Source organism: Arvicanthis niloticus, chromosome 26 (assembly GCF_011762505.2).
Source record: "Arvicanthis niloticus isolate mArvNil1 chromosome 26, mArvNil1.pat.X, whole genome shotgun sequence".
Taxonomy (NCBI): domain Eukaryota; kingdom Metazoa; phylum Chordata; class Mammalia; order Rodentia; family Muridae; genus Arvicanthis; species Arvicanthis niloticus.
Window position 1 is genome coordinate 31856713 of NC_133434.1, and position 26994 is coordinate 31883706.

At 40.0% G+C, this 26994-nt stretch overlaps 1 protein-coding gene across 11 annotated transcripts in view; it reads left to right on the forward strand.

Moving 5' to 3' along the window:
- Nucleotides 1–1650: 1650 nt before the first annotated feature.
- The window catches only part of Neo1 (neogenin 1), a 154198-nt gene continuing 128854 nt past the window's right edge, over nucleotides 1651–26994 (forward strand). For 10 of the 11 annotated variants that reach the window (XM_076925519.1, XM_076925511.1, XM_076925512.1 and 7 more), the window contains exon 1: nucleotides 1831–2133. In XM_076925519.1, coding sequence (XP_076781634.1) covers nucleotides 1971–2133 — 163 coding nt within the window. In that variant the 5' untranslated portion in view covers nucleotides 1831–1970. Of the gene's footprint in view, nucleotides 2134–26994 lie in introns of all 11 variants that reach the window. The other variant, XM_076925514.1, reaches the window with a different exon arrangement.

Genomic DNA, 26994 nt, shown 5'->3' on the forward strand with positions numbered 1-26994 from the left:
CATACATGAAAATCAGTGTGCTATTTTATTAGCTCTAACTCTTATTTTTTCAAGATTGGAAATAAATGTAAGCTTTTTTTTAGAAGTCACATTATACATAATTTTAATATAATGAAAAAGTCCCTCTGTCTTAGATAGCCCAAAATTAACATTTGCAAGGCAATTTATAGTTTCCAAAGAGCTTCTCTCATCAATTATCTCAGAAAACTGAATAACGATGTGATTATTAAAGGTTAATTAAGCAAATACTTGTGAAGTAATTGGGAGGTAATCTATTTCTAATTTAACAGGTCATCAGGGGTATTTAGGAAATATTTTTTCTGGTTAATAACTCTAACCAAAACAAGATATTTAAATGGTTTCCCTAGTGGAAAACAACAAGCGAGTGTTTGCTCTTTTAAACCAATTGTTTCAAAGAGCCTGGGGAAGGGAGGGCTCCTAATTTCACTTTTAATGAGGTTTCTGAGCTTTTCGTTGCCCACACCAATCCATGTCTTATATTGTTTATTTTGGAACTTCGGAATAAAATAATAAAATGGAAAGTCACTAGAGAAGGCATGGTGTGTGTGTTAGAAAAAGAAATAACTCTTTTCTGCTGGATACAACACATCTTGGATATTGACTATCCGCAGAAGGGCAAATAAATACAAATCCAACTCGTATCAACAACCCAACATGACTTTATGGGCACTCTCGCCTGTTTTCTCCTAACTCTGGGTAGCCCGATCCTCAGTAGTACCAGGCGGTCGAAAAGCCAATTCCCGCGTGTTAACCGTCGAGAGACACTTTGAATCCTAGGTACAAAATTGCAAAGTGACCGTTCAGGGCCTAGGTAAAAGGCTGCAGTGACTGCAGAGAATTAGCCCCGGGGAGATTGAGTCACGGGGTTGGGTCCTGGCCTGGGCACGCGATGGAGTGGACTCTCCGCACCTTTGTCTGAGCCGGGGCCGGGTGTCACACGGTGGGGACCCGGGGCACCACGGTCCAGGCGGGCCGGGTACCGCCCGAGAGGAAGCCAGAGGTCGGCGCAGTGCGGCCGGCCCCCTCCCACGGGGAACCGCGCCAGGTCCCCAGCAAGAGCGGAGCGGCCCGCTATTGTTTTTGGCGAGCACATAAATCCGTGCGCCGACCCTCGGCGAACCCAGGTTTCCTCCCGGAGGCCATTCGGTTTCCTCCGAGGCCCTATATAGAGGCCCGGGGCAGAGAGGTGCGCGCAGGCTCGTGGCCTCCGTGAGCAGCTCGGGCGTCCGTGCGCCTCCGCCTCAGGTCTCCGTACCCTTTGAAGCGGTCCGCGGAGGTGAGGGGAAATCTCTCCCTCGGGTAAGGAGCGGGAGGCGGGAGGCGAGGAGGCGGATCGCTTCTCCGGGGTTTCCCTGACGCCAACAGCAGCAGCAGCGCCCGGCGCGCGCGCCCGGAGCCCGTGCCCGGCTCGGGAGAGCCAGGGAGCGGGGGGGAGGGGAGCGGGCCCGCCGCCTGCCCCTGCGCCAGCTCGGCTCCACCGCCGCGGCTGCCCGCGAAGCGACCGCCGGGATTGGAGCCCGGCAGGCCGCGGGGCGCGAAGAGGGTGCTCGCGGGGAGGGGAGGCGCGCGTGCGCGGCTGTGCGCGTGCGCGGCACTGCGCGCTCCGGCGCCCGCCCCCCACCCCGCGGTCTCCGCCCCCCTCGCTCTACCGTGAGGAGCCCGAGTCGGCGGCGGGTGGCGGCGCCTGGAACCTGGAGAGACCGAGCCACCCCCCCAGCTCTCGCCCGGAATGTACTGACTCTCCTTCTCTGCTCTCCTCCCCACCCCGCTGCAGGAGGGAGGCGCCCGGAGTCTTTTCCCCCTGGGCGCGCGAGGGGGCCGCGCGGGCCGGGCCGGGCCGGGCCGGGCTGGAGCCGAGCCTGCGGCGCAGGGACCGGCTGAGGCGCGCTGAGGGAAGGGCGCGAGCGCTCCGCGGCGCTGTCGCCGCCGCCGCGGCTCTTGGGGTAGAGATGGCGGCGGAGCGCGAAGCCCGGCGACTCCTCAGCACCTCCTCCTCCCGGCGCTGCTGCCCGCCGCCACCGCCGCTGCTGCTGTTGCTGCCGCTGCTGCTGCTCGGGCGCCCGGCGTCTGGCGCCGCGGCCGCGAAGAGCGGTTCCCCGCCGCAGTCTGCAGGTAAGCCGGGCCGGGCCCGGGACGCCGTGGGGGCTGGGGCGCGGCACGGGCTCCCGCGGCCGCTGCGGTGGGGTTTTTTTTTTTTTTGTTGTTGTTGTTGGTTGTTGCTTAGGATCCAGAGGGGAACGTGCGGGAACTTCTCCGCCTCGGTTCCCGTTGCTGGAGAGAAAAGGGTCTCGCGTGGCTGGAAGCCGAGCGGGCAGGAGGGGGTCCTACCCGGGGAGGGGCGCCTCCGGGGTCGGGCCCGGAGCTCTGGGGTCCAGTTCTGCGCTTTGTACCGGCAGGCAGGTTCACCCCTTGCCTCTTTCCCCTCCCCCAGGCTCATCCCACTTGTAAGAGTGGGACATTCTTGTGCTCACACAAGCACCAGTAGAGGCCACTACACACCTCATTAGATAAACAATCGTACGGCCAATTCATTAATTTTCAGGAAGGGATGGAGGAGGGGGCTTGAATTCATTCTCCTCACCTCCCCCCCCCCAACCCCCCTCATCCGTGGGTTGCCCAGCTTCTGAAGTCCAGGGAAGCGCTGTCGGACCTCGAGGGACTCTTCGCTCAGTGATTGGAGCCTGAGTCTTCGGGAGAGGGGGTGCTAAGGGGCATACTAGCCCCCCTCATGATCTGATCGGTGGCGTTGGCTTAGCCTTGCAGACGCCTTGCAGAGCGGCTCCGAGTGATTCTGTGAAGTAGTACCTCTTTACTAGGGATTTAGCTATATTTCAATGTAACCCACCCTCAACTTCTGAAAAATTTCAGGCATCGGGTTTTTAAATATTTGTCTAATTGTCTCTAAGTGGCAATATATACATAACATTTTCAGCATCTTTTTTTTTTCTGCGTGTGTTTCATGCATTCCTGGAATCACCTGCATTCTTACTTATTTAAGGGTGCCAATTGACACATCGCCAAGCCTCTGATAGTTGAGGAGCAGGACTCACTCAGCACTTGAAGAGCAAATTGACCTGTGCTTTGCTAACCTTGTTTGCCTAGGTGTGCCATACAGCTTGACAGAACTTTTCACCCACTTTGACGAGATTTAAAATTTTACACATGAAGGTCACCTGATCAGACGCAGTGGCGACTTGTAATTGCTAAACTCAAGACTTGTTTCCCTCCGATTGGTAGGAAATCATTAAAATCACGTCGAAGTGTGATTTGCTGATAAAAGTTTTGGAATTTTGCATCTTGTGTGTATGCGTTTAGAGCTCACAGCTTGCCAGTGTTAAAGAACAGTTTTAAACCCACGCCAATATATATTATCTAAACTGCTAATGTTAATGTTAAGTTAGGATCGTTAATGTGACATGCGTTTGTACGTTTATCTTTTTCAAAGTTTTGGGCACAGTTTTCAGACCTATAATGTAAGTACCTGAATAGTTTCTTTTCATGGGAATGGGCAAGAGAAATGTAAAGATTCTGGAAAACAAGTTCCTCTTAATTTAAGAATTTAAGAATAGAATAAATTTATATACAGCTGATGATGTGTGTACTTGAGGTCATAGCTGGAGTTGGTGTTTAAAGTTTTGCCAGTGACTTTTTATAGTTAAAAAAAAAAAGCAAACAATGCTGGAATTTAGAAAATTGTTTTACATTTTATCTGTCTGTCTGTCTATCTGTCATCTATCGTGCATGTGTGTTTGTGCCTGTGCCATGGCATGCTGTGTGACGGTCAGAGGACATCTTTGGAGGAGTCACTTGTCTTTCCAGCATGTGGGTTCTGGAGAATGAACTCAGTTCCTCAGGCTTGGAGGCCTGTGAACGCAGTCACTTAGAAAGGGATCTTAACATCTCTGTTAGCATGAATTCAATTAGTGGGTTTTTATTTTGCAATGATGAGCTGGGAGACATTTGCTCTCTGCCTTTATGGAGTTGGCAGTCCAGAGTGTAGGTAGGGACAATAGCTACTCAAGTACGAATTGCGTAGTTAAGTGAGTGTGATAAGCACTGCAAGGGAGGGTAGGTTTTGAGAAAGTGTGTGCTGGCATGGTTTACCTAGCCAGTGCCAGGGATTGTCATATCTGAGATGCTGATGGGGAGGAGGTGAGAAGGCTCCCAGTTCATTAGTAGTGGAATAGAGTCTAGAGCACAGGTCTGAGTCTCCCGCCTAGGCCTTTTTGTTTTCGTTCCAAAATATTTTCTGTTAACCCTTCTGTCACATTCAAAAAAAAAAAAAAAAAATCACAAAAATCACTGCAGTGAGCAGGGGCTGATCTGTTCTGTCCTGAGCTGTGGAAGCGATCAGGGATGGAGAGCTGAGTAAGCAGTCTCGGATCAGGCTGTCTGTAAATCAGAGATCATTGGTTAGTAGTTTATTTGTTTGCTTATTTTGAAGAATGATAGACTTGACTTTTTTGTTTTTTGTAGGACAGAAATGATATTCAGTAGTAAGAGAAAAATAGATGTGTGGGAACAGAACAGATGCGTGTTTTACCCTCTTACGATAGACGTTTGGACATGTGGAAGAAGAGAAAAAAGCAAATAAGATTATGGTAGAAGGTGGTTGGCTTGGCAGTGGTGAAGGGCGGGAAATGAATAAGCACACAGTCAGGCTTTAGGAAGGGAGGACTGGTCACTGAAAAGCTTTGTAGTGATCCTTCAGGGAGCACCCTGTGAATTGCTAATGCTCTCAGTTGACATTCTTCCTAGAGGACCCCACACATTCTGACAGGCATTTACTTGATTTGACACATTACCTCATAAGGTGGTCTGTTTCTGTTTTTAATAATGTCTGTTAGAAAATCTTGCTTCACATTTAGAATAATACTCAGTCTCCCACTCTTAAGTTTTAGCTCTCCCTTGTCTTTATCAGCGTCAACATGTATCGCTTGGCTTGGTGTTTGCTTTCCCCATGGTTTCTGCTCTTTTCACATTTTTCTTGTTTTACTCACTTAAATACTGATTTCTAGTGCTTGTCTCATTCTCTCCTGTCCTTTAACATTCCTGGTCCTCCTCCTCTCACCACTTGATAGCTTCATTGGTGCAAGTCCAAAGGCAGACTCATATTTGCCTCTCTTTCCTCCTCTTCCTCCATCCCTTTTCCTCAGTGGCAGTGAACCAGTCTGGCCAGGTCTCTGACATTGTTAGAATGATTGCATGAATTTGTCTTGTATCACCTGCCGTAGCCATCACTGTCCGTGTGCTCCCCTGACTTAAGATCTAGAAGACCTTATTCTGTTTGATCTTTACCTCCTAGGGATTTCTTCTGTCTGTACCTTTTCATCTTTATCCACACCTGAACTAGCAATAGCGACACTGTAATATATCTCTCTCCCTCAACTGTCACCCGCTAGATGTGTCTTCCTATTGGAGTAATCTTTCTGAAATATGTTTCTAAGGGTGGAACTCCCACTTAAAATGTCTTATTAATAAGCACTCCATAGTTCCTTGCTCTGAAAATCCTTGGGATAGAGATTGTGAGATCCTGTGCGTTCTTTAACACTCCCCACTGATCCCAGTTGAAATTCGTCTCCTGTACCCTTTGTTCCCAGACTCCAGATTAACTGCAGAGCTTTCTGCCTCCAGGCTTTTGCACATGCTGTTCTTTTTTTCCTGTTAAAGCTACATCCTACTTCTTTAACTCCTATCTTATCAGAAACTTTTTTCTACTGCCTTCTTCCCCAGAGAGTTAATGGTTGCCATTCTCCTTGTTCGTGTCGCTTTTAAAATACTTTTCATTTTATATTACTTATTTTCTTGTCGCCTTTGACAGTCTTAACCTCTAGGGGATTGGTACTTGACTTACCTTTATATCTGTGGTATATCTGAAGCATTGATTAGACTAATTGTGCTGGTTAGTTTGTTGTTAACTTGACATAAGCTAGAGTCATCTGGAAAGACAAAAAACTCAGTTGAGAAAAATGCTTCCATTTAATTGGCCTGTAGGCAAGTTGGGGGTGGGGTGGGATGGGTGGCATTTTCTCATATAAGGAAGCTACTGAGCAAGCCAGTAAGTAGCATGTTTCCATAGTTTTCAGTTCCTGACTCCAGGTTCCTGCTTTGAGTTCGTTCCCTGACTTTCCTAAGTTGCAGATTATGACATGGAAATTGTAAGATAAAATTAATCCTTTTCTCTCAAGTTACTTTTGGTCATGGTGCTTATCACAGTAACAGAAACACCTAGGATGTTAGATATCCAGCAAATGCTTGTTGAGTTGTGTCTGGCTATTTTTGAACTGCTGGGCCAAAGCACAAGATTCCTCTCTGTGTTTGGTGGCAGATTCTCGTGTAGGATATGCATGTGTCACAGTTGTTCCATTCTCTCTCCATCCCTTTTCAGCCACTCTTCACGTATTTTCTGACCCTTTATGAGCTTGATCATTCTCTTAGATACCCTGCCATTTTAATATTTGTCAGCTCTGTCATTTGTGGAAGGATAATTGACTTTTAAAGAGGTCATATATTTTTGGGGTGAATGCACATAGAGATAAGAAATGTGTTCCTGACCAAATTGTCTGAAAATTAATACATCATGTGAGATGAATGAAGAAAGGACTTTCATGTGAAGGCAAGGATTTGGAAGTATGACTCATGGTTCTACAATTATACATATATCTATAAATTGGGGGCCACTGGCAGGGAAGAACAGTATCTTTCCTACCTAACTGGGTTGCCAGGAAAATGAGATGTAAAAGTTGCTTATAAACTCCATTTGTGTAGAATAGTTTTAATTTTTCTTGTTTAGCTTTAGAAATAAAAGTGTGATTTAGTTGTTACTTTTAAAGATTGTATGTGTGTGTGTGTGTGTGTGTGTGTGTGTGTGTGTGTGTGTTTGTGAGGGGGAAAAGGGGGAGAGAGGGAGGGAGAGTATGTGTAGTTGTCTGTAGAGGACAGAAGAATACATTGGATCCCTGGAACTAGTTGTGAGCTGGTCATGGTAGGTGCTGGGAATCAAATTGGGTCCTACAAAAGGGAAGTACATGCTCTTAACTGCGGAGCCATCTTTCTAGTTGCCCCCCCGTCCAAGTTTATTATTTGAAAGCGTAGTTCTTCATTTGTCTGAATTGGTTGTTGTTCGTTTTGCCTTTTTCTCTACATCAAGAAACATTGGGGGCCACATCAGTTCATCTCCTTTATGAAGGCTCTGTGTAATATAGTCTTTTCCCCAGATACTTTGATAAATTATGTCCATGCCATTGGTGAGTATAGACACAATACTACAGTGCACCCACACCAGGAGAACAGTAGGGGCACTGCCTAGAGGTGTTGTATCAGTCAGAGAGCTGGTGAGCTTAGTTTGATTTAATTGGGAACACTGTCAAGTGAAATATGATTGTAAAATGGAGGCCAAATTTTGGATTAGTTTACAAGAAAGAGTATTTTCATTAAAAACATTTGTTTATGAGACCAAGAAAACTCAGACTCACTAGTATAAAAATTCATTACTGTCTACTATATGGCTTCTTCTTTACGGCATGACTGTGAGCTATGTATGACTTTAAATGTTTTCCCTAAACATGTGTTTCTTTTTGTCACATTATCTTTAAACCATTTTATTTTTAAAACGTATTTTAAAAATACATTTTGTAGTTTGTAGTTAACTGTATAGAATTGTAAGTTTTATTAATCTCATTTTAACCCATAAGTAGCAATTTAAAATATTTTCTTTCCTGTATGTGTATATAGTTTTCTTTTTTACACATAAGCAGAATTATACAGTTGATTGTTTTCAACATGTATTTTCTAATCTCACTATTGGAGATCGTTTCTGTCAGTGTACACACATTTTCTCATAACTGTTACGAGAAAATGAGTATTTTGGAAAGTTAGTGTAATACTTATAGTGGCCAGTAAAAGTATTACTTCTAGAGCAGTCAAAGTGTTTGGGGCAGTGTAGCAGTCTCTTCTATCTGCAGTTTTGTATTGAGTGTAAGAGTAATGTTATTGTGCACTGTGTGAAGATTATCCTTGTATTATTCAAATGCTGGTTTCTGTACCTCTGCTGATTTCTATGTCTGGTTGCAATTGGGCATGACACTGTAATGCTTTTATTCTATGAGTTTCCATGTTGAATAAATATTGCTCCCCATTTATTCCCTGATTTGTCAATAAAAGCTGATCAGCCAGTGACTGAGCAGTGGGAGAATAGGGCTGGACTTCCGATCCCAGTCAGCCGAGGGGGGGGGGGCAGGAGGGAAAGAGAAGAGGAGGAAGAGGAGGAGGAGGAAGATAAGAAGAGGAGGAGGGGGAAGAAGAGGAGGAGGAGGAAGAAGAGGAGAGGAGAAAGAAGAGAAGGAAGAAGAGGAGGAGGAGGAAGAAGAGAAGGAGAGGAGAAAGAAGAGAAGGAAGAAGAAGAAGAGGAAGAGGAGGAGGAGGGGGAGGAGGAAGAGGAGAAGACTTGCCATGAGGAAAGAGTTGGAGAGACACTAGGAGAACAAACACATCTGGATCACAGAGAGCAAGATCATTACTAAAATACAAGTATTATCTTGGGGATTTTAGCTGGGAGGTAGCTTAGAGGAATAGAATAGATTAATAATAACTGCTCAGCTATTGTGCCATAAAGCTTGATTAAATAAAATTTTCCCCCTTCTCTTCTCCCTCTTGCTCTGGCTCCCACTCGCTCTTTGCCCCACTCATTCTGGCTCTGTCCCACTTGCTCCAGCCCGCTCTCTCCTGCCCCCAGTCACTCTGGCCCAGAGTCCACTGTAGCTGTCCTTAGATCTCATTATGGATGGTTGTGAGCCACTATGTGGTTACTGGGATTTGAACTCATGACCTCCTGAAGAACAGGTGGTGCTCTTAACTGCTGAGCCATCTCACCAGCCCTCAATTAAATAAATCTTATAGTCTCTGTTTTCATTATTTGGGAGCTAGCCTGGATATAGGAAAATTGTCACTTTTAAGATAATACTCAAAACCGAGCATTTCCCCATTTTACAGATAAGAAAACTGAGTCTTAAATTTTAAGAGCTGAAAAAGTTGTCATTCAAATGCAGGTGTTTGCCTATCTTCAGTGCTTTGTATCCTGCCAGCTATGTATTTTCTTATTAGAATATTGAAGACACTCTTACTGATTTGCTGTCATAGAGCTATGTGTTAAATATTTTTCTGGATGTGGTCTTTCTCTTCTGTAACTTTGAATTTCCACATATGGGATCATTGATAAGCAGATAGTTTTTGTGTGTCTGTATGATTGTTAATGTTAGTGTGGATGGCACCATGCCTTGGCTGGGATCCTGGTCTGTATAGTAGAAAAAGGGAACTGAGTGCCACCATGCATTCTCTCTTCCTGACAATGAATGTTATGTGATCAGCTGCACCAAAATCTTACCGCTTGAATTCTCTGCCATGATGGACTGTGCCTTTGAACTGTGAGCCAAAATAAATCCTTTCTCCAGTAAGTTGTTTTGCCAGGGTATTTTATTATGGAATCAGGAAAAGAAATTACGTCACGGTTCCATTCCCTGTAGACCAGTACTGGTAGCATTAAGCATTTGAACATCCTACTGCTGGGATATCGCTGAAGACTGAGTTAAACCCCTACCCACCAATACAAACAACAACAAAAACCATTGGCTAAAACATTTACAACTTTTCTAAGAAGTTTTTACCTTTAATTGTACATATTTCATACTAAATTTTTAAAATTTGAGTTGCAGATACCATAGTCTTTGTTTTGTCTGTTGGTTGGTTAGGACGATAAGTTGGTCTGTTAGGATGGAGCAGGTTGATAGAGTCTGAGGAGTCCCCCTGCTGTGCGTCTCTTCTTTGTTTGCAGTGGCTTCATCACAGCTTAAATGACTTTTATGTAGTTTTTGTGTTTGAAAACTGGTGGTTTCTGGTTTTCATGTGAAAACTAACCTTTTGTCATTCTCTAAGGCTTACTTTAATTACGTATCTTTTCCTGGTCTAAAGTAAGGTATGATTGGGAAAATCTTTTCATTGCTTATAAATGATTGTATGTGATTTCATTTTATATGTGTATAAATAGCTTCAGGGCTAAGTTCATGAAACAGAAATTCAGTGTTAAGTAGTAAAGCATTTTAAGTTATAGTATGACCAGAAATAATATTGCTTGAATGAGCAGGTTTTGCTGCCTTTTCTAAAGATGTGGTTTTATATTTTAATTTTTGAGACATGGTCTCTTTATTTAGCCTAGACTGGCCTTAAGCTTGTGATTTCCTGCCCTGGGCTGGAATTGTGGACATACATCAACTACCATGTCTAGTTTATAGGTTTTGTTGTAATGAAATCAGTGTTTGAATAATTTGTTATAAGGAGTTAGCATCTGGGTAGTCTTCATATAAAGTTGTAAGTTTTAACTTTTCCTCTTAAAAATACCATTAGAAGTAACCTTTAAATGATTTTTATGGAACTCACTCTGTAGACTACTCTGGCCTAGAACTTAGAAATCCACCTGCCTCTGCCCCCCAGGTGCTGGGATTAAACCACCAACCACTGTCAGACAGTTCTTCTAGAAGAAATTTTGACTCATTGCAAACACATATCTTTGAGCTATACACTTTGGAGCTAGATAGTTAAGATGAAATGGATGTGTTTTCTGTCCTCTGGGTCTAATGGCCGAGATAAGACAGGTAATATGTAACTTGATTTGGAGCAAACACCTACTGTTACAGGTGGAAAGCATTCTGGAATCATTGTGTCAGTGCTGATCAAGTGACAGTACTGCTTTCTCTCAGAATTCTGGATCTGGATCTTTAGAGTAGGCCTAGTTTAGGGAGCCAGTCAACAGGAGCTCTCAAGAGTGATTTTTTGTTTCTTCAGAGTGACTCCTGAAATGAGTGTATATGTGAGGTTCTCATAATAAAGTCACCTGGAGTTCAACTACTACAGTGTCTTTTGGATTATGTATCGCTCTGTGTGTGTGTGTGTGTGTGTGTGTGTGTGTGTGTGTGTGTGTGTATGCATGCATGTGTGCTGTTAATATTGAGAGTTAAACTTGTGGCTTTGCAGGTTGAGTGCATACTGAACCTTTCTTCTGTAAATCTGGAGACAGATTGTTCTGTTTGTTTGTTTTGTTTTTCCAGGACTGATTATTAGTTGACAGCAGTTGATAAAAACTTACTGAGGGTTCCAGAGCAGAATTTTAAAAATATACTACATAGAAATTAAATAATGTTTGTTTTTCTATTGCAGAATGAATGAATTAAAAAATAAATGTGTATTTTCATATAAAAAGTAAACAAAATGTCATTGCAGTTAACAATTCAAGAGTATAATAATAAATTGTAATAAATTGTAAGTTTAATTTTTTTAACTTAAACTTTGGACAGCTTGTTGGTTAGTTCTTGAAAACTTGAAATTAGTGTGAGGACTTAGTTTTAAATTTGTATATTGCATTCAAGGCACTTTGTACAGAAATGCTTTGATGGTGCCCTCCTGTATTAATAGCACCAGAACTATATTGAACCCAACCTATATGCACCTCCGTGTAACTGAAGGAGAGGAATAAGGGAGTTTTTAATGCATCAAGCAAGTTTCTCAGTCCCAGAGTGCTCCCTCCCTTTTGATCATACCTTTATTATAAGCACTTTTAACAAACAGGATAATCCAGTTCCAAATCCATAACTGACCAGAAGTGGGTAGGATTGTCTTGGGATGTTCTTGACCAAAGCAGAGGTGGTGAGGTCCTGTTTTTTTTCTCTGCTGGTCCTTATTCCTCTGGCTATGGCATTTATCTTTATGGACAACATTGCTAAACCCGATTGTTAATTGGAATTTTAATTTTTGTGTAAAGTTAATTGTTGATTTGATGCTACATTTTTAAAAAAAATTATAAAAATTTGAATAAATGTATAAAACGTGAAATCATACTCCAGACCTGTCCTCAGAGGTAATAACTTTTAATAATACAGACTTTATGGTGTGTGTGTGTGTATGTGTGTGTAATTAAATACTTGAGCAATAAATCTATAACAAAATGGCAGGTTGGATTATGATGTATCATTTACCAACTTGTTTATCAACTTCTTTTTACATGAGTGCATGTAAATTGTATCATAGTTGTTTGATAGCCATATGGTGTTTTGTTGATATAATCAGTTATCTTCTGATGCCCCCAGATTTTTGATTAACAAATGATATAATGAGCCTACTTTTTATAAATGTGTATGTTTATGTGTATCAGATAATTGTGGAACTATAAGATGGACATTTATACTAATTGGAAAATCATCTTTGATTATATATATGTATCTATGAATTAATTTTTGGTAGTTATTTGCAAATCATTTGCCTAAAAGATGATTCTTAGCAACAAATGAGAGTGTTTCTCCACACCCTTGCCCATAAATGATTCATGTCCAGACTTCATAATTTTTGCCAACTTGGCGGATGAAAACAGAAGTGTCTCTGTGTATCTATTTATTTTGTGTGATGTATGTGAATGGTGCTACACATCTGCTGTGGTACTCGTGGGGATGCAAGAGAACAGCCTTAGGTGTGGGTCTCACTTTTCTGGCTTGCCTGGTGCAGGATCCTTTTGTTGTGTGCAGCTATGTATGGCAGGCAGGATGGCCTGCAAGCTTTTTGAGGTTCTTCTGTTTCTTGTTTTCCATCTTGCCTTAGGAGCACTGGGATTTAGATGCTCCTTACTACCCCTCCTGGCTTTCTGTTGGTTTTGAGGATTTAAACCCAGACCCGCATTCTTGCACTGTGAAAGCTTTACCCATCAACTTTATCTCCTCAGCCCCTGTTTTTGTATTTACTAATAGAATTAGCACCTCCTCAGGTTTTAATTGATGATTTATATTGCTTCTGAGCATTGTCTGGTTTTGGTTTTGTTTTTCACATTTTCCTCCTCCTCCGTTTTGAGTTTAATGGTAATGCTGTATGTATGTTACAAGTGAAATGGGGTTTCCTCTTTTGGGTTCTTAGTGTTGCCACCCACTATGCTGTGATGTAGTAATGGGGTTTTTGCGACAGCCAGCACTAATTGCTAGCTAAATAAACTTTTCTTTATAAGCTACCCAGCATCAGGTATTTTATTATCATGAAACTAAATGAACTAATACAGAGGGGCAGAATTTCTATTTTGGACACTTTGAGCCTGAAATTTAGGTCAGTACAATGTGTTCGTACAACTGTATTGCAGAGTTGGAGATCTGGTGAGAGGCATGGGATGGGCATGTAGGTTCAGAAGTTATTAGATAGAGATGATCTTAGTTCATGTCATGAGAACGGATCTGCTTAGAAAGGGGGAAACAACAGCAACGCAATCCAACCTGGAGTAAATACTTAGGAAATCACCTGTAGTTGGGTACAAAGAAAGGAAAACATGCTATATTTGCAGAGATACAGTGCCAAAGCAAGGTGAGTACCTAGAACGAGAACAGTGTAACACATAAAGTTCATTTCACCTACAGATAGGTTTGGTTTTGTTTGTTTGTTTGGTTGGTTTATTTTTGTTTGGTTGGTTTTTTGTTTGGTTGGTTTTTTTAAAAAGAAATATCTGTATAAATAAGTGGAATAGTGCTAAAATAATGTTGGTTCTTTTTGTAAACTCTGTAGTCACATTCTTGGCCCCAGAGTTTGAGTGCTAGGCAAGAAGAGAGACGGTTATAAGGACGATTCTGGAAAATTCTTTACTTTAAATGACAGTTATAATAACTTGCCACCCACCCTGTTGTGCTGAGGTAAACAATGGATTGATATATCTCCATGTTTAGAACAGAGCCTGACTTACCTTAATCGCCCATCAGACATAAACTGTTATTCTTGTTGTTTTGTTGTTCTATACTAGATTGAGAGGTTAGCTAAAAAGATGTGAACGTTAGATAACACGGATGTAACTTGGTTTATGTTTTTATCTGGTGGCTTTGTATGATCAGGCTGTTAAGTGTGTTTGTGATGAGGAGAATCAGCATTTGTTTAGTCTTGGGTGGTCGGCTGGTTTCTCAGGATCTGAGCTGAGAGTGAGATGAGCAGAGCAAAGGCAAACACAGCAAAAGTGTTACTGAGCACCAAACTCAGTTCTTTTCTGTTTTTTTTTTTTTTTTTGTTTTTTTTTTTCTTTTTTCTTTTTCTTTTTTTGAGACAGAGTCTTAGCCAGGGCTGGGATTCACTTTGTAGCCCAAAGGAGGCTTGAACCTGGTTTTCCTCCTGCCTCAGTGTTCTCTGCTGGGTTTGCAGGCGTGAGACACCACACAGGCACGCCCGCTCTGTGGCCTTCTTGTGACCTAGGATAACTATAAATTAAGTTCAAAACAAAAATTGTAAACTTTCTTTAAACATTATGAGATTTTTGTTGTTGACAAGATGATTTTTGTTGTTATATTAGTGTTTCTGAAGTGTGAGTTTTGTAGATGACAGTGTCTGGCTGCAAAGCCAGAAGTATACACATGCCTGTAATCATTCTTAAAGTGTTTACTTTTATTATAAAAGTATATCATTTGTTATATAATGGCTAGGTAGTTATTTTGTGAAACCATAGCAATAATCTTTAAAGACTGACCTGTAACATATGTGGAGAAGAACTTGGAGATAGTACTGGTGGCTATGTTAATACCTGGAATTTAGCCTTATCTGTGTCCTACTGAATAATAGGGGAAATGGCTGGTTCACTTGGCACTCTTCACTTTCGTTTGCTCTTGCACGCTCTCTCTCTCCCTCTCTACCTCTTCTCTCTCTCTTGGTTAAATTATTATTTCTACTTAAAGTAGATATATGGTGTGGCTTCTCTGTATTTAGTGTATTTTTCTTTTGCATTTGTGAACCTATTTTAAGGTAGAAGTTTTCTTCTTTCATTGTTTGTACTTTAATTTCTTGAGTTCGAAAGGTAAAGTGTACTCCCCCTGCACCCCCACCCATTCTCTATGGTACTTTATTTCTCCTTTTATTGTGTCATTTTTTGCTTTTTAGTTTTGGAGACTATATTACTAAATGCATACAAATTTATAATTGTCTTTCTGGTGGACAAACACATCTGAGGAAATTATTAATCTAGTTTTGTCAGGTGTTTATTTTTATTTTATATGTATGAGTGTTTTATTTACATGTATGTAAGTGTACTATATGCATGCTTAATGCTTATAGAGACCAGAAGAGGGTTCTGACTTCAAACTGAAGTTACAGGTAGTTGTGAATACCATGCGGATGCTGGGAACAGAACCCTTGCCCTCTGAAAGAGCAGCAAGAACTCCTAACTGCGGAGCCAGCCACCTTTCCAGCTCCTCTCAGCTCTGTTTTAGTGTCAAATAGTCATTTTGTTTTCAGACTTTGTATAAGCTTGTTTTTTGCTGTATAAATAGTATGTAGTTAAATGTGTTTTTATTTTTTATTTAATATTTTGATTTTTATTAAATATATTTTATTTAATGTAAAGGTTGATATTTTTGCCTTTTATCTTTTATTTCCTTATTTACTTTCCCCTGCTCATTGTGTGTTCTTTCTGGATCTTCTTCCTTTAATAAAAATTATTTGTGTGTGTGTGTGTATGTGTGTGTGTGTGTGTGTGTGTGTGTGTGTCTGCATGTGATGTGTTGTGTTTTGATCTGTCTTTGAACATACATGTATGTGATGCATATGTGGAAATTACTGGATAACTTTTGTGGTTCTCTCCTTCTACCTGAGTGTTTACTTTGAGGATCAAACTCAGGTTGCCAGGTTTGCACTGCAAACTCTTTACTAGGCTAAGCCGTTTCTCCAGCCTCCTCCCCCTCCTCCTCCTTTTCTTTCTCCTCCTCTTCTTTTTGTGATCATTTTTAGCCATTTTTCTCCCTTGTAACTGCCAATTGTTACTCTTTTATTCTTTATTTCAATGGTTAAAACAACATCTTTAAATTCAAAAAACATCTTTAACTCCTACTTAACGTCATTTCTTAGACAGTGAAAAACTCTTTATTTTTTTTTTTTGGTTTTTTTTTTTTGTTTGTTTTTTTCAAGACAGGGTTTCTCTGTTTAGTCCTGGCTGTCCTGGAACTCACTCTGTAGACCAGGCTGGCCTCGAACTCAGAAATCTGCCTGTCTCTGCCTCCCAAGTGCTGGGATTAAAGGCGTGCGCCACCACCGCCCGGCAAAACTCTTTAATAATTTGCACTTTTCTTTTAATTTTTGTTACTTTGTATATTTTAGTTTTTTATATTGCATTCTGTAAGACATTACTATTATTAAACACGTCGTTTATTTAGATTTACTTATATACTTGTCTCACTTCTTTTTTTCTGCATTTCTGAACTTCAGTCTGGGATTATTTCCTGGAGAATATCCATAGTATTTAGTTAGGTCTGCTGGAGCTGGAGTCTCTTAGCTTCTTTCTGTCTTAAAATACTTATATTGTAACTTAATTCTGTATGTTATTTGAGATTGGATGGTTGTGTTTTCTTTTGTTTTTTTTCCTTCACTCTTTAAAGTATGTCATTTTGTTTTTTGCTGGACTTCATCTTTCTGTTGAGAAGTCAGATATGTGTAGTTTTTCTTCCGGGATAATATGCTTACCCTCCCTCTCGTAGCCTCCCGTAAGATCTGCCCCTTAATGTGACTGCCAGAAATTTGACTCTGAGATTCCTAGTTGCGGTTTTCTTTGTATTTATGTGTTGCTGGGCTTCTGGTAGTTGTAAGATGACCACTTTTATCAACTGTGGAAAGTTTTTGGCAGATCTCTTCAAATACTGTCTCATTGGAATTAGATCATTTAGGTTTTTTGTACTGTCATGTCTGACAAGTTCAGAACAGCTCTAGTTTAGTCTTTGTTAGGATAAGAGCAAGAGCTTCTTAAGACTCTCAGTGTTCTCATCAAAGGCAAACACTTCCATTTGTTGAGCTTTTTATTTTATTTTTTTGTGTTTTCATTTCTATTATGTCTTATAGTTTCCAAATTTCTGCTTGTAGTTTTATTACTTCAACCTTTTCTGTGTCTCTGCAGGTGAGTTGTGGGTGTGCTTTTGTAATTTGTGATTTGTGAAATTGTTTTGTCTTTTCATGTTTGTTTGTGATTGAATGGCAGGTATTGAATACAAAAAATTATAGAGATTATCTGAATGGTATTATCATCTCTGGAAAGGTCTCCCTTGCTTTGGTAAGTGGTTATGCTAGAGGAGCTAACAGTCTCAGATCATTTCCGTTTGTTCAGGGACTGAGGTGATTTAAAATTGGGCTTCTGATCCTATGAGCTGAAGTACTTTAGGCTTACCTCTACTTCTTAGACACAGTACTTTGAGGTCCTAATCCTCAGTTTAAGGAGTTTACCCTTCTTTCTAGCAGGTCTTCTCCCTGTGTTTTGATCTTGTCAAAATTATGCTCAGGGCTGGAGAGATGGCTTAGAGGGTAAGAGCTTGTTGTTCAAAAACAAGGACCTGAGTTTGGATTCACAACATTCACATTAAATAAGAAAAAGTGGGTGCATGTGGCCTCACCAATATGGGAGAATGGAGACAGGAGGATCACTGGATCTTGCTGGCCACGAGTCTAGCTCCAGGTTTAGTGAGAGACTCAAGATAATCAGGGAGATTAGGCAGAGAGTGATAGAACAGGACAGTTGACATCCTCCTTTGGCATCCACACACCCAGGACAAGCTTGCATATGTGTGTATATACACCACATACACTCATTAATTTCGCTCACTTACACTGTAAGCAGTAGTCTTTAGAATGTGCTAATTATACTTATGTATCAGCAGTAACTATTGTTGATTGACTTGAATTTTGTAGACTAATGATAGAAAATAGCAAATGGAGGATGCCCCTTCCTATTATATTGTTTAATTCACCATGTCAACAAATCTCTCCCTGTAGCCTACTAAGCCTTTTCTTTAATTAAGTATCTGATTTACACTGCAGATTTTATTCATTTGAGGATTCAATTCTTGTTTAAACAGATAAGCTCAGGTTTGTTTAATACACATTGTAAATGCAACCAGAATTTTACCTGGGTCAGTTCACTTTTAGACTGTGTTGTGTTTAGAAGGCAAGTACTTTTGTAACCAGTTTCTAGTTATTTGTAGGCTGGTTATTTAGTTTGTTCGTTTTAAGATTATAAAATCCTCTTGTTTCTCACTCCACTTAGATCTGTTCCCCTGGCCAGTTTAGATTACTCTAAACTCTAAGTAAGATAAGGAGAAGAAAAGCAAAAGATAGAGACAAGTTAGTGGCTAATGTGAAGTGATCCTGTTTATTTCTTTTTTCTGATGTTGAGTTTCTGTGCTCCTATGGACTATCAAAAATAACCATCATCTAATATTTAGTACAATAAAATGAGTTCTTGATGTTCGAGGATACCCTCATATTATTTAGATTATGGAGCCAGTTGATAGATAGTTCAGACAGACAGAATTTTATTGTCATGTTTGAATTGCCGTAGTCACATGGTACCCACAGCTCTCCCAGCATTCTTCATCTTGTTTCTTCTTGTCACTGCCCATATCACTTTGCAAACATTTGAAATACAGCTGATGTGACTGGGGTAAGAAGCCAGATTGAGAAGTTAGTTATATATGCCATTCTGTGTAGCAGCCAGAGCCTTTAAACAATATTTTTGTTATTCTTAGGGTCTACCACATCAACTGACATGTCTTCAGAAACATTTTGTTTTACAAAGACAGTTTGTTTGTTTTTTTTTTTCCCCCAGTGCTGGAGATTGAACCCAGAGTCTTGTGTTTACTAGGCCAGCCTCTAACACTGAGCTACATCCCTATTCCTAGCCTTCAGCGTTTTGTATTTAAATGAAAGACTACCTCAAAATTACAGTCATAGGAAGAAGCATTTGACTCATCTTTCTGCCTTTATAGAACAGTCAGGTTTATGTCCAAGACCAGCTATTTAAGTTCCTATGAATTGCTTGGCTTAATTATGCTTTAGATAATACAAAGAGGTTAGTAAATATAATATACAATAAACCCAACAAACAGCTTCCTAGCAAACAGCCATTATTGGGGAAGTGGCAAGGAATATATTGTAGTATGTGTGTGTTTTGTTTTACTTTTGGTGCGTATGTTGGCTGACTAGTGTGCTGTAGCATATACTGAATCACAGACATAATTTTTTTCTTAAGGAACTTGTGTAATATAAAAATTACTATCAGCACATTGCATGATAAAATGCTAAATAAGAGGTATACTTTCCCAAGCACCAGCTTTATAAAATTAAAACAGTTAATACTCAGGGCCCATCATTAGAAAGGTATGCAGTTTTCAGTTCTTCAGGATGTATGAACAGACTGAGTTGGGGAAACTGTCCAGAATACATATTGATAATTTATTTTCATTTGACTGACCGAATTGTGAGCTTCTCAATGTAAATTACATGAACATTGAGCCTGTTGATTTCTTTTAGATCAGACCATGTCATGTCATCAGCTAAGAAATTTTCCAAGTCAATTTTATTTACTGGTACTGACCTGTTGTGGAATTGTGTGTGTGTGTGTGTGTGTGTGTGTGTGTGTGTGTGTGTGTATGTTTGTATTGTGATACTACCCTCTTTTGGTTTTGTTTTTTAATTATCAAGGAATATATGCTTATCCTGTTCATTCAAGAACATCCATTCTGTCCCTTTCTTGGGATCTTATATATTGCAAAGGATAAGTACTTTGATTGTTGTATATATTTCTAACTTTTGTTACCTTAACATGCTCTTGTTAGTACCAAAGCAGTACTTTTCTTCTGATAACTGTTATTCCCACCTTACAAGGAAGGCCAATCTCACTTATTTTTCTGTGGGTACGGCTGCCACGTTTTCCTCTCTTACTGCTTTACTAGGATTTAAAGGGATCATGCTTTGTTTTATCGGGCAACTGTGTTTTATTAGCTCTTTGTTCCCTCTTCAGATCATGTGTAAGATGGGAGGTAATATGTGGGAAGGAACTCAGCTATTGGAAGTGCAGAAACGGTTTTTGTAAGGATTAAGAAAGAGGACAACTTGGGAGGATCCATGACATCTCGTCTCTAACATCAGCACAGAAGTGTAGAGTCACATTTTCAGTCTGTCATGACTTCATTTTAATTGGCTGCATTAAAAACACACACACACAAATTAAACTACCAGTTATGCTCTTTGCTCTCCTCGATGTTGGCAGTATAAGACTTGTTCAGAGAACATGAGCAAGTACCTACAAGGACACTTAAGTGCCTGGCCGAGTGACTTGCCCTGATATAAAATATGGCGCTTGGCAACTTCAAATAGTTTTTTTCCTCAGATGGAAAAGTTCAGACTATCCATGTTTAGTAAAAACTATTATGATTCTCTGATGGGAAATACTCTCCGATTCATTTATTGATTGAATAAGCATTTATGGAGTAGTTACTGTGTGTAAGGCACTGGTAAGTGATGAGAGAAAGAAGAGCTAATTTAATAAAGAACGTATCATGTGTAAAAGTAATTATAACACCGTGTAGAAAGAGACGGGTGTTGTAAAAGACTGTAATGTGCTTTGGGGATTAAAAGTAGATATATTTTCTTGACAGAATAAGTCAAAGTAAACTTTCCAGGATGATAGAATTTGAGCAAGTCCTGTAGGCCACGATACAAAGTGGTTCTTAAAAGGTTTAGTTATAGTAGATTTCTGTGCAGTGCCATGGGCAGCTGCTAACTATATTTATCCTGTGTTTCTTTGCATTAAGGTACAGTTGGTTATAGTTTCCTCATTTCATTTTGCAAATCTCATCTTTTTTCAACTTGCTAATAGTTCTGGAAGTTCTAAGGTAGAAGGGGGCAGATCTTAGGCTAGTTCATTAACCTCTGTGTTTCGTTTCTCATGTGTGAAGCACTATGTGCCAGGGACTTTCGAAGAGTGTGGCTTACATCGATAATCCAAGCACTTGAGAAGCAGAGGCAGAACAATTTCCACAAGTCTGAGGCCCACCTGGTGTGTACATATTGAGTTCTAGGCCACTCAGGGCTACGGAAGACATTATCTTTTTTTTTTTTTTTTAAGTGTGTGTTATATGTAATAAGTCATTTATTTTGTGGTTCTATCCCCAGTAAGTGATTAGCAATAATTTGAAAACAGGCCGGAATTACAAAGTACTAAACTGTGTAGTTTTTTCCCTCCTAGAATTCCTTTGATCTCCAAAGTGTAATAGTGCTTGTCCTATTTGTTTAGTTAAAGCTGCTTCCCCTATTCTAAGGAGAAAGGAAAACAGTTCTATTTTATAATCTCAGAAGTGCTATGGTAGAGTGCCCTAACCAACTTTGTTTTAAGCTATTTTTGCTATTGGTTATTTAGTGTGGTACCCTTTGCTCCAAAGAACAGAGGTTTTACAATGAAAAGTTGGCATGCATTGTAAGCTGTTATGTCATACAGTAGACCTGAGTTCATCAACCTAGGAGTAAATAGTATGGCTTTTTTCCCCCAGGAGATCCTGGAGTTAAATTCTACAAGATAATTTCTATACAGTGTTATCTCCTGAAAAATACCAATATATTCTTGTTAATGAGTAAAATTGCCCAAGTTTACTCATAAATCTTTTAGGGCTTTTCAATGAGATATTGATAGGTAGGCATAGTAGAGGTGTAGCTTTTAGTAAATATATCAATAGTTTTATTTATTTATTTATTTTACATTTTACTAGTTAGAGAAAAATTTTTAGTTTTAATGTCTCCCTTTGTTTTGTGTTCTGTAATTTGTTGTAAAATTAATGTGGTTTTGATTTGGTGTGTGTGTGTGTGTGTGTGTGTGTGTGTGTGTCTGGATTTCATGTGGTCTGGGCTGGCCTCTAGCTTTCTGTGTAGCAGAGAATGGCCTTGAATGCCTGATCCTTCCCCTCATCATCCTGAGCTCATAGGTGTGCACCACCACACCTGTTTATATGGTGCTGGGCTTAAAACTTCGTGCTTCGTACTTGTTAGGCAAGCACAGAACCAACTCAGCTACAGGCCTACTTTCTCATGCGTATTTTTATGTGTATTTTTTGTTCATATGTACAATTAAACAACTGTTAGTGGAGGTGATCTCTTCTATGAACTTTGTTAATGTTTCCCTTCAGAAGTCAACTGTTAGTATTGGAGCTACAAAGAGTGAATAGATTTCCTGAGAGGAAACGATAATAAAATATTCAGGAAGTTGTTAGGAAGCAAGAACTTTTGTTCTTGTTCATTCAGATAAGCTGTTGAGACCTTTTAGTATATCAAAATAGTTTGTACTGGTGGAAGGAATGAAAGATTTGGCAGCTTCTGGTATTGTTGGGGACCTTGGACCATATAGAATAATGGAATATAGAATGTGTAAGTGTTAAGAATTTCTTGTAGCTGTTTGGATTTTTCCTACCCCACCCCCTTTTTGATTTATCAGAGAAAAATGTGAGAGTTTTCTGAAGTTAGGGTATGTGAATAACCCAGGAGGGAACCTGTTCTTGGGAGACCTGTAGTAGTGGGTTGCTCTTCACTGCAGGAGTGGGAAACAAGCCAGTATTGATGGATTTTTCTTCCGGTGCTTTGCCTTCTGGTCACTTCTTGGTTGTTTGCCTTAGACATTAATTTTCCGCTTTGCTACAGTATCTTTGGTCACTGTGACTAGCCTGTGTTTTTCCTTTTTGAGTGGAATTGTTTTTTTTTAACAAGCTGAGTTGAGTTTGCATTTTCTTGTGTTTCTGTCAGAAGCAGCTTTACCCTTGAGTGATGAGCTCTGGATCGCCTCACTTGGATGACAGAGCCTCTTCTAGAACAGTGTCCCAGCATTGTATTTAGTAGTTAGATATTGCACCGGTAAATTGTGCTAAGCTGAGGATTTTATTCCCCCTTTTGAATTATGTATGGGGTCAAACCTTTCAAAACTCAAACCAGCTTGGGCTATGGTAAAGGCTGAGTGTCGATTTCTAAATGTGGCTGAGGAAAGTTTGGAGAAGAATACTGGGAAGGAAGCACTAGTGAGAAAGCTGAGCAGTTGGCTATAGAGCAGCTGCCCTCTATCTGTGGGCTGCGATTCTTTTGGAGGGTTGAACAGCCCTTTCAGAGGGGTCTCCCAAGGCCATCAGAAACATAGATATTTACATTACTTTTCATAACGGTAGCAAAATTATAGTTATGAAGTACCAATGAAAATAATTTTATGGTTGGGGGGGGGTCACCACAGCATGAGGAAGGTTGAGAATCCCTGTTATAGAGTGTAGAATTGTCAAGGATGCTTTCTCTGGCATTTTCAAGTAGTGGTTTCAGTAGCATTGTGAATTAAATAAAGAATCCCAGGATAGTATATTTCACCCAGAAATTTAGTAATATAATTCCAGAATCATTTTATTGAAAAATTTGAATCATTGTCTTAATTAACAGATTGCTTAAGAGTTAAGAGTTTTATTAATGAGAGTATTTCTCTGAACACAGAGAAAAGGCACATAGGTCTGTTTCTCTATCACAGCATTTGCCATGGTAGATAATTCTTCTCTCTGATGAGTCTTCTCTCTACTTTATTTTCTCATTCTCTGGCTTTTTCTATGCCTTCTTATTTTTAATCTCTTGTTCTTTTAAGTTTTGGATTCAAAGATCTCTTGTATTTCTGAGGATTTTGATAACTTCATTTTATAATTGTATTTGCTATATTCTTTTTAAAGATAATTGGGTGCTCTGCATATCTGGAAGCTTTTATTTACAGTTAAGTGAAAGTGTAGTATTTTCACAGGCAGTTATATCTAGCATGTGGTTGGCTAACTAGCTCAGTTTCAAAAAAAAGCTTACAATTATTTAGCTTTTCCTAAAATTCTTTCAGATAGGCCTGATAACATTTCTAGAGAGTTGCATGCATCTGCCACCTGGTGGTGAAATAGTATAGCAGGTGGTAAGTTTTAGAAGTTTGATAGATAAGCTCCTCTTAAGCTTTTTGGATATGTAGCATTTTCTCACCCTCCTTTTCTGGGTTGAGAAAATGTTACTTTAATGCACTACAGGAAAATTTTGACTAATTAATTTGTTAATTAGTTAATAAGTTAATTTGTCTTAGATGATAGGTGACTTTTTAGATTATGAAATTTGTATATTCATCCGTTGCATAAATTCTGACTATTTTGAAAACGTTTCTATTTAGTTTGGAGAGATGGGAGACTTTAAGAGTATTGTTGATTGTAGTATTTCTAAAATGAATAGTCATCAACTCAAGAAAAAGTAAAGTTGATAGAACTAAGGCTTTTAGCCTGATATAGCTGTCTCCTTAGAGGTCTGCCAGAGCCTGATATATACAGAGGCAGATGCTCACAGCTAACTATTGAACTGATCATGAGGTTCCCAATGGAGAAGTTAAAGAGAAGACTGAAGGAGCTGAAGGGGTTTGTGGCCCCATGGGGAGAGTAGTACCAACCAACCAGAGCTCCCAGGGTCTAAACCACCAGCCTGGGAGCACACAGGGAGGAACCCATGGCTCCAGCTGTATATGTAGGGGAGGATGGCCTTGTGGGGCATAGGTGAGAGAGGAAGCCCTTGGTCCCATGAAGGCTGGATGCCCCAATGTGGGGGAATTAGAGGGCAGGGAGGTGGGAGTAGGTGGGTGGGGGCACATCCTTATAGAAGTAGGAGGAGGGCAGATGGGAAAGGGGGTTTCTGGGTGGGGAGGAAATGGGGAAAGGGGATAACATCTGAAATGTAAATAAAATATCCAATAAAAAGAACTAAGGCTTTTGGGGGGTGATAATAACATTAAAAAATTTAAAGATAAATAATGTTCAATGATCCTCATAGATTTATTAATACAGCTAAACTGTGTTAAGATTAAAGACTGAAATAGTGATTAACAGAAACAGTCTTGTTTTCTTGGTGTTTATAGTCTAATTAGAGAAGCATTGTTACTACAAGGGTTGCATATGTAAGAGAGAAGTCTCATCCAGGCTGTTGCCAGAGGAAGTTTCTCTAAGGAAATGCATTTCAGCTTGGGTGTGACAGACATAGATAGACTCAGCCTAATGTGGAAAACAGGTTGCCAATTGGGAGGAGTTGAGTAGGGTAGTTGGGGTTCTAGTGAGAGAGAGGGACCATGGTATGAGTTAATTCAAGACCATGTAGGGCATTGCGTGTGGATCCTGGGGGTTCAGGTATTAGGCTTAGAGAGCAAGCACCCTTACCCACTGAGCTGTATCACCTGCCTCAGTCACTAGTCAAAGGAGTCTTAAGTGTGCAGCACATACATAGCATGAATCATTGTATGTTTTAACTTGTGGTGCTGAGGTATTCACCTTATTTTATCTTTATCCCGTAGTAATTAGATGTGTGACCATGGATAAGTTAGTAATTTTTATTTCTTGACCTATAAAATGAGGAAAATAAAATTATAGGGTTGTTAAGAGGATTAAGAAGTAATTTTTATAATGTCTTTTTTTTTTTATTATTCTTTTCCTTCTGCTCAACATGGTGTTTTAAGGATATGGCCATATTGCTACAAATACATCTCGTTAGTTTCCTCTAATTATTGCTCAGTGCTTCACAGTGTGAGCCTTCTTACCTAGGGTATGAATACCTAGGTTCATTCTAACTCCCACTCCTCAGATATGCTGACAGTGGGAATTCTTTGCCACAAATCCTTTGCAAATCCTGGAATGGCATTTTTTCCCATTAATTAATTAATTTATTTACCTGACATCCTGATTGAAGCCTCTTCCCCATTTTCCCCTTATATAGCCTTTCCCTGCAGGAGGAGGTCCTGCCTCTCCTTCCCCACCTCCCTCCCAGTACTAACCTACCCTGGCACATCAAGTCGCTGCTGGAATAAAAACATCTCCCACTGAGGCAAGACATGACAGTCCACCTAGGGGAGCAAGGTCCACATGCAGGCAACAGAATCAGGGTAAGCCCCCATTATAGTTTTTGGGGAACCCACGTGAAGACCAAGCTGTACATTTGCTACATATGTGTGAGGGCCTAGGTCCAGCTCTTGTGTGCTCTTTGGTTGGTGGTTAGTCTCTTGGTATCCCCCAAGGGTCCAAGTTAGTTGACTTTGTTGGTCTTCTCATAGGGTATAAATATAATAAATTTTGCCAAATATGGTCTGGTTAAGAGTGTTTGCACTAGTTTGTTGATATATCTGAGTTACCATCTCATGTCTTTGCCAAGAGTGGACAGGACTTAACTGTTCTTAATGCTTCTATCTGACAATTGGTGTAATGAGTTATTTTAGTGTTGGTTGAATTTGCATTTCTGATTGCTAGTGAATCTTACAGTGATTGCAGTTTTCTGTAGTTCCATGTTGCTGTCCCATATTCATTTTTGTGTCAAGTTTCTAGTCTTATTAATTTGTAGCTCTTTGATTCTTCGTAGACATGGCAAATCATTTTTCTTTGTCATGGTTTGTTTGTTTTTGTATTTTGTGTTTTTGCTTTACTTACCTGTACTCTCCTTTGAATAAAAAGCTTTAACTTTCTTGTTGGAACCCATTGATTTTTCTCCTTTTAAAATGTATTTTAGTTGGTAAAACATTGCACTTATTTCAAGTGCATATTCATTAGGGAATGTGTAAGTTAAGCTAACATACTCATTATTTCATGTATTTCTTTGTAGTTGATTCCCCACTCTATTAGTGTTTGAGGAATATAATACATAGTAATTAACTATAGTCATCTTATTGAATAAAGGATTTCTTAGACTTACGTTTTCTCTCAGAGAATTTATGCAGCCTTTGACCAGTGCCACCCATCTCACTTTAATTCTTGGTAACCACTTTTTTTTTTCCCATTTTTTATTGGATATTTTATTTACACTTCAGATGCCATCCCCTTTCCCCATTTCCCCCCCTTAGAAAACCCCTATCCCATGCCCCCTTTTCCTTTTTGCACTTATACATTTTTTTAAAAATGTTAATCAAAGGCTTTATAAGTTTGGTATTACTCAATCAGAGGTGTAAACCCACTACCCAACCTAGATATATCAACTATCTTTGACTGTTAATCACTTTTTAAATTTTCTGCTTTTATCAACTTTACATTTTTATTCCATTTTAAAATGAGAATATACAGTATTTGTCTTTCAGTCCTTGTCTTTTGTCTTTTTTTGTTTGTTTGT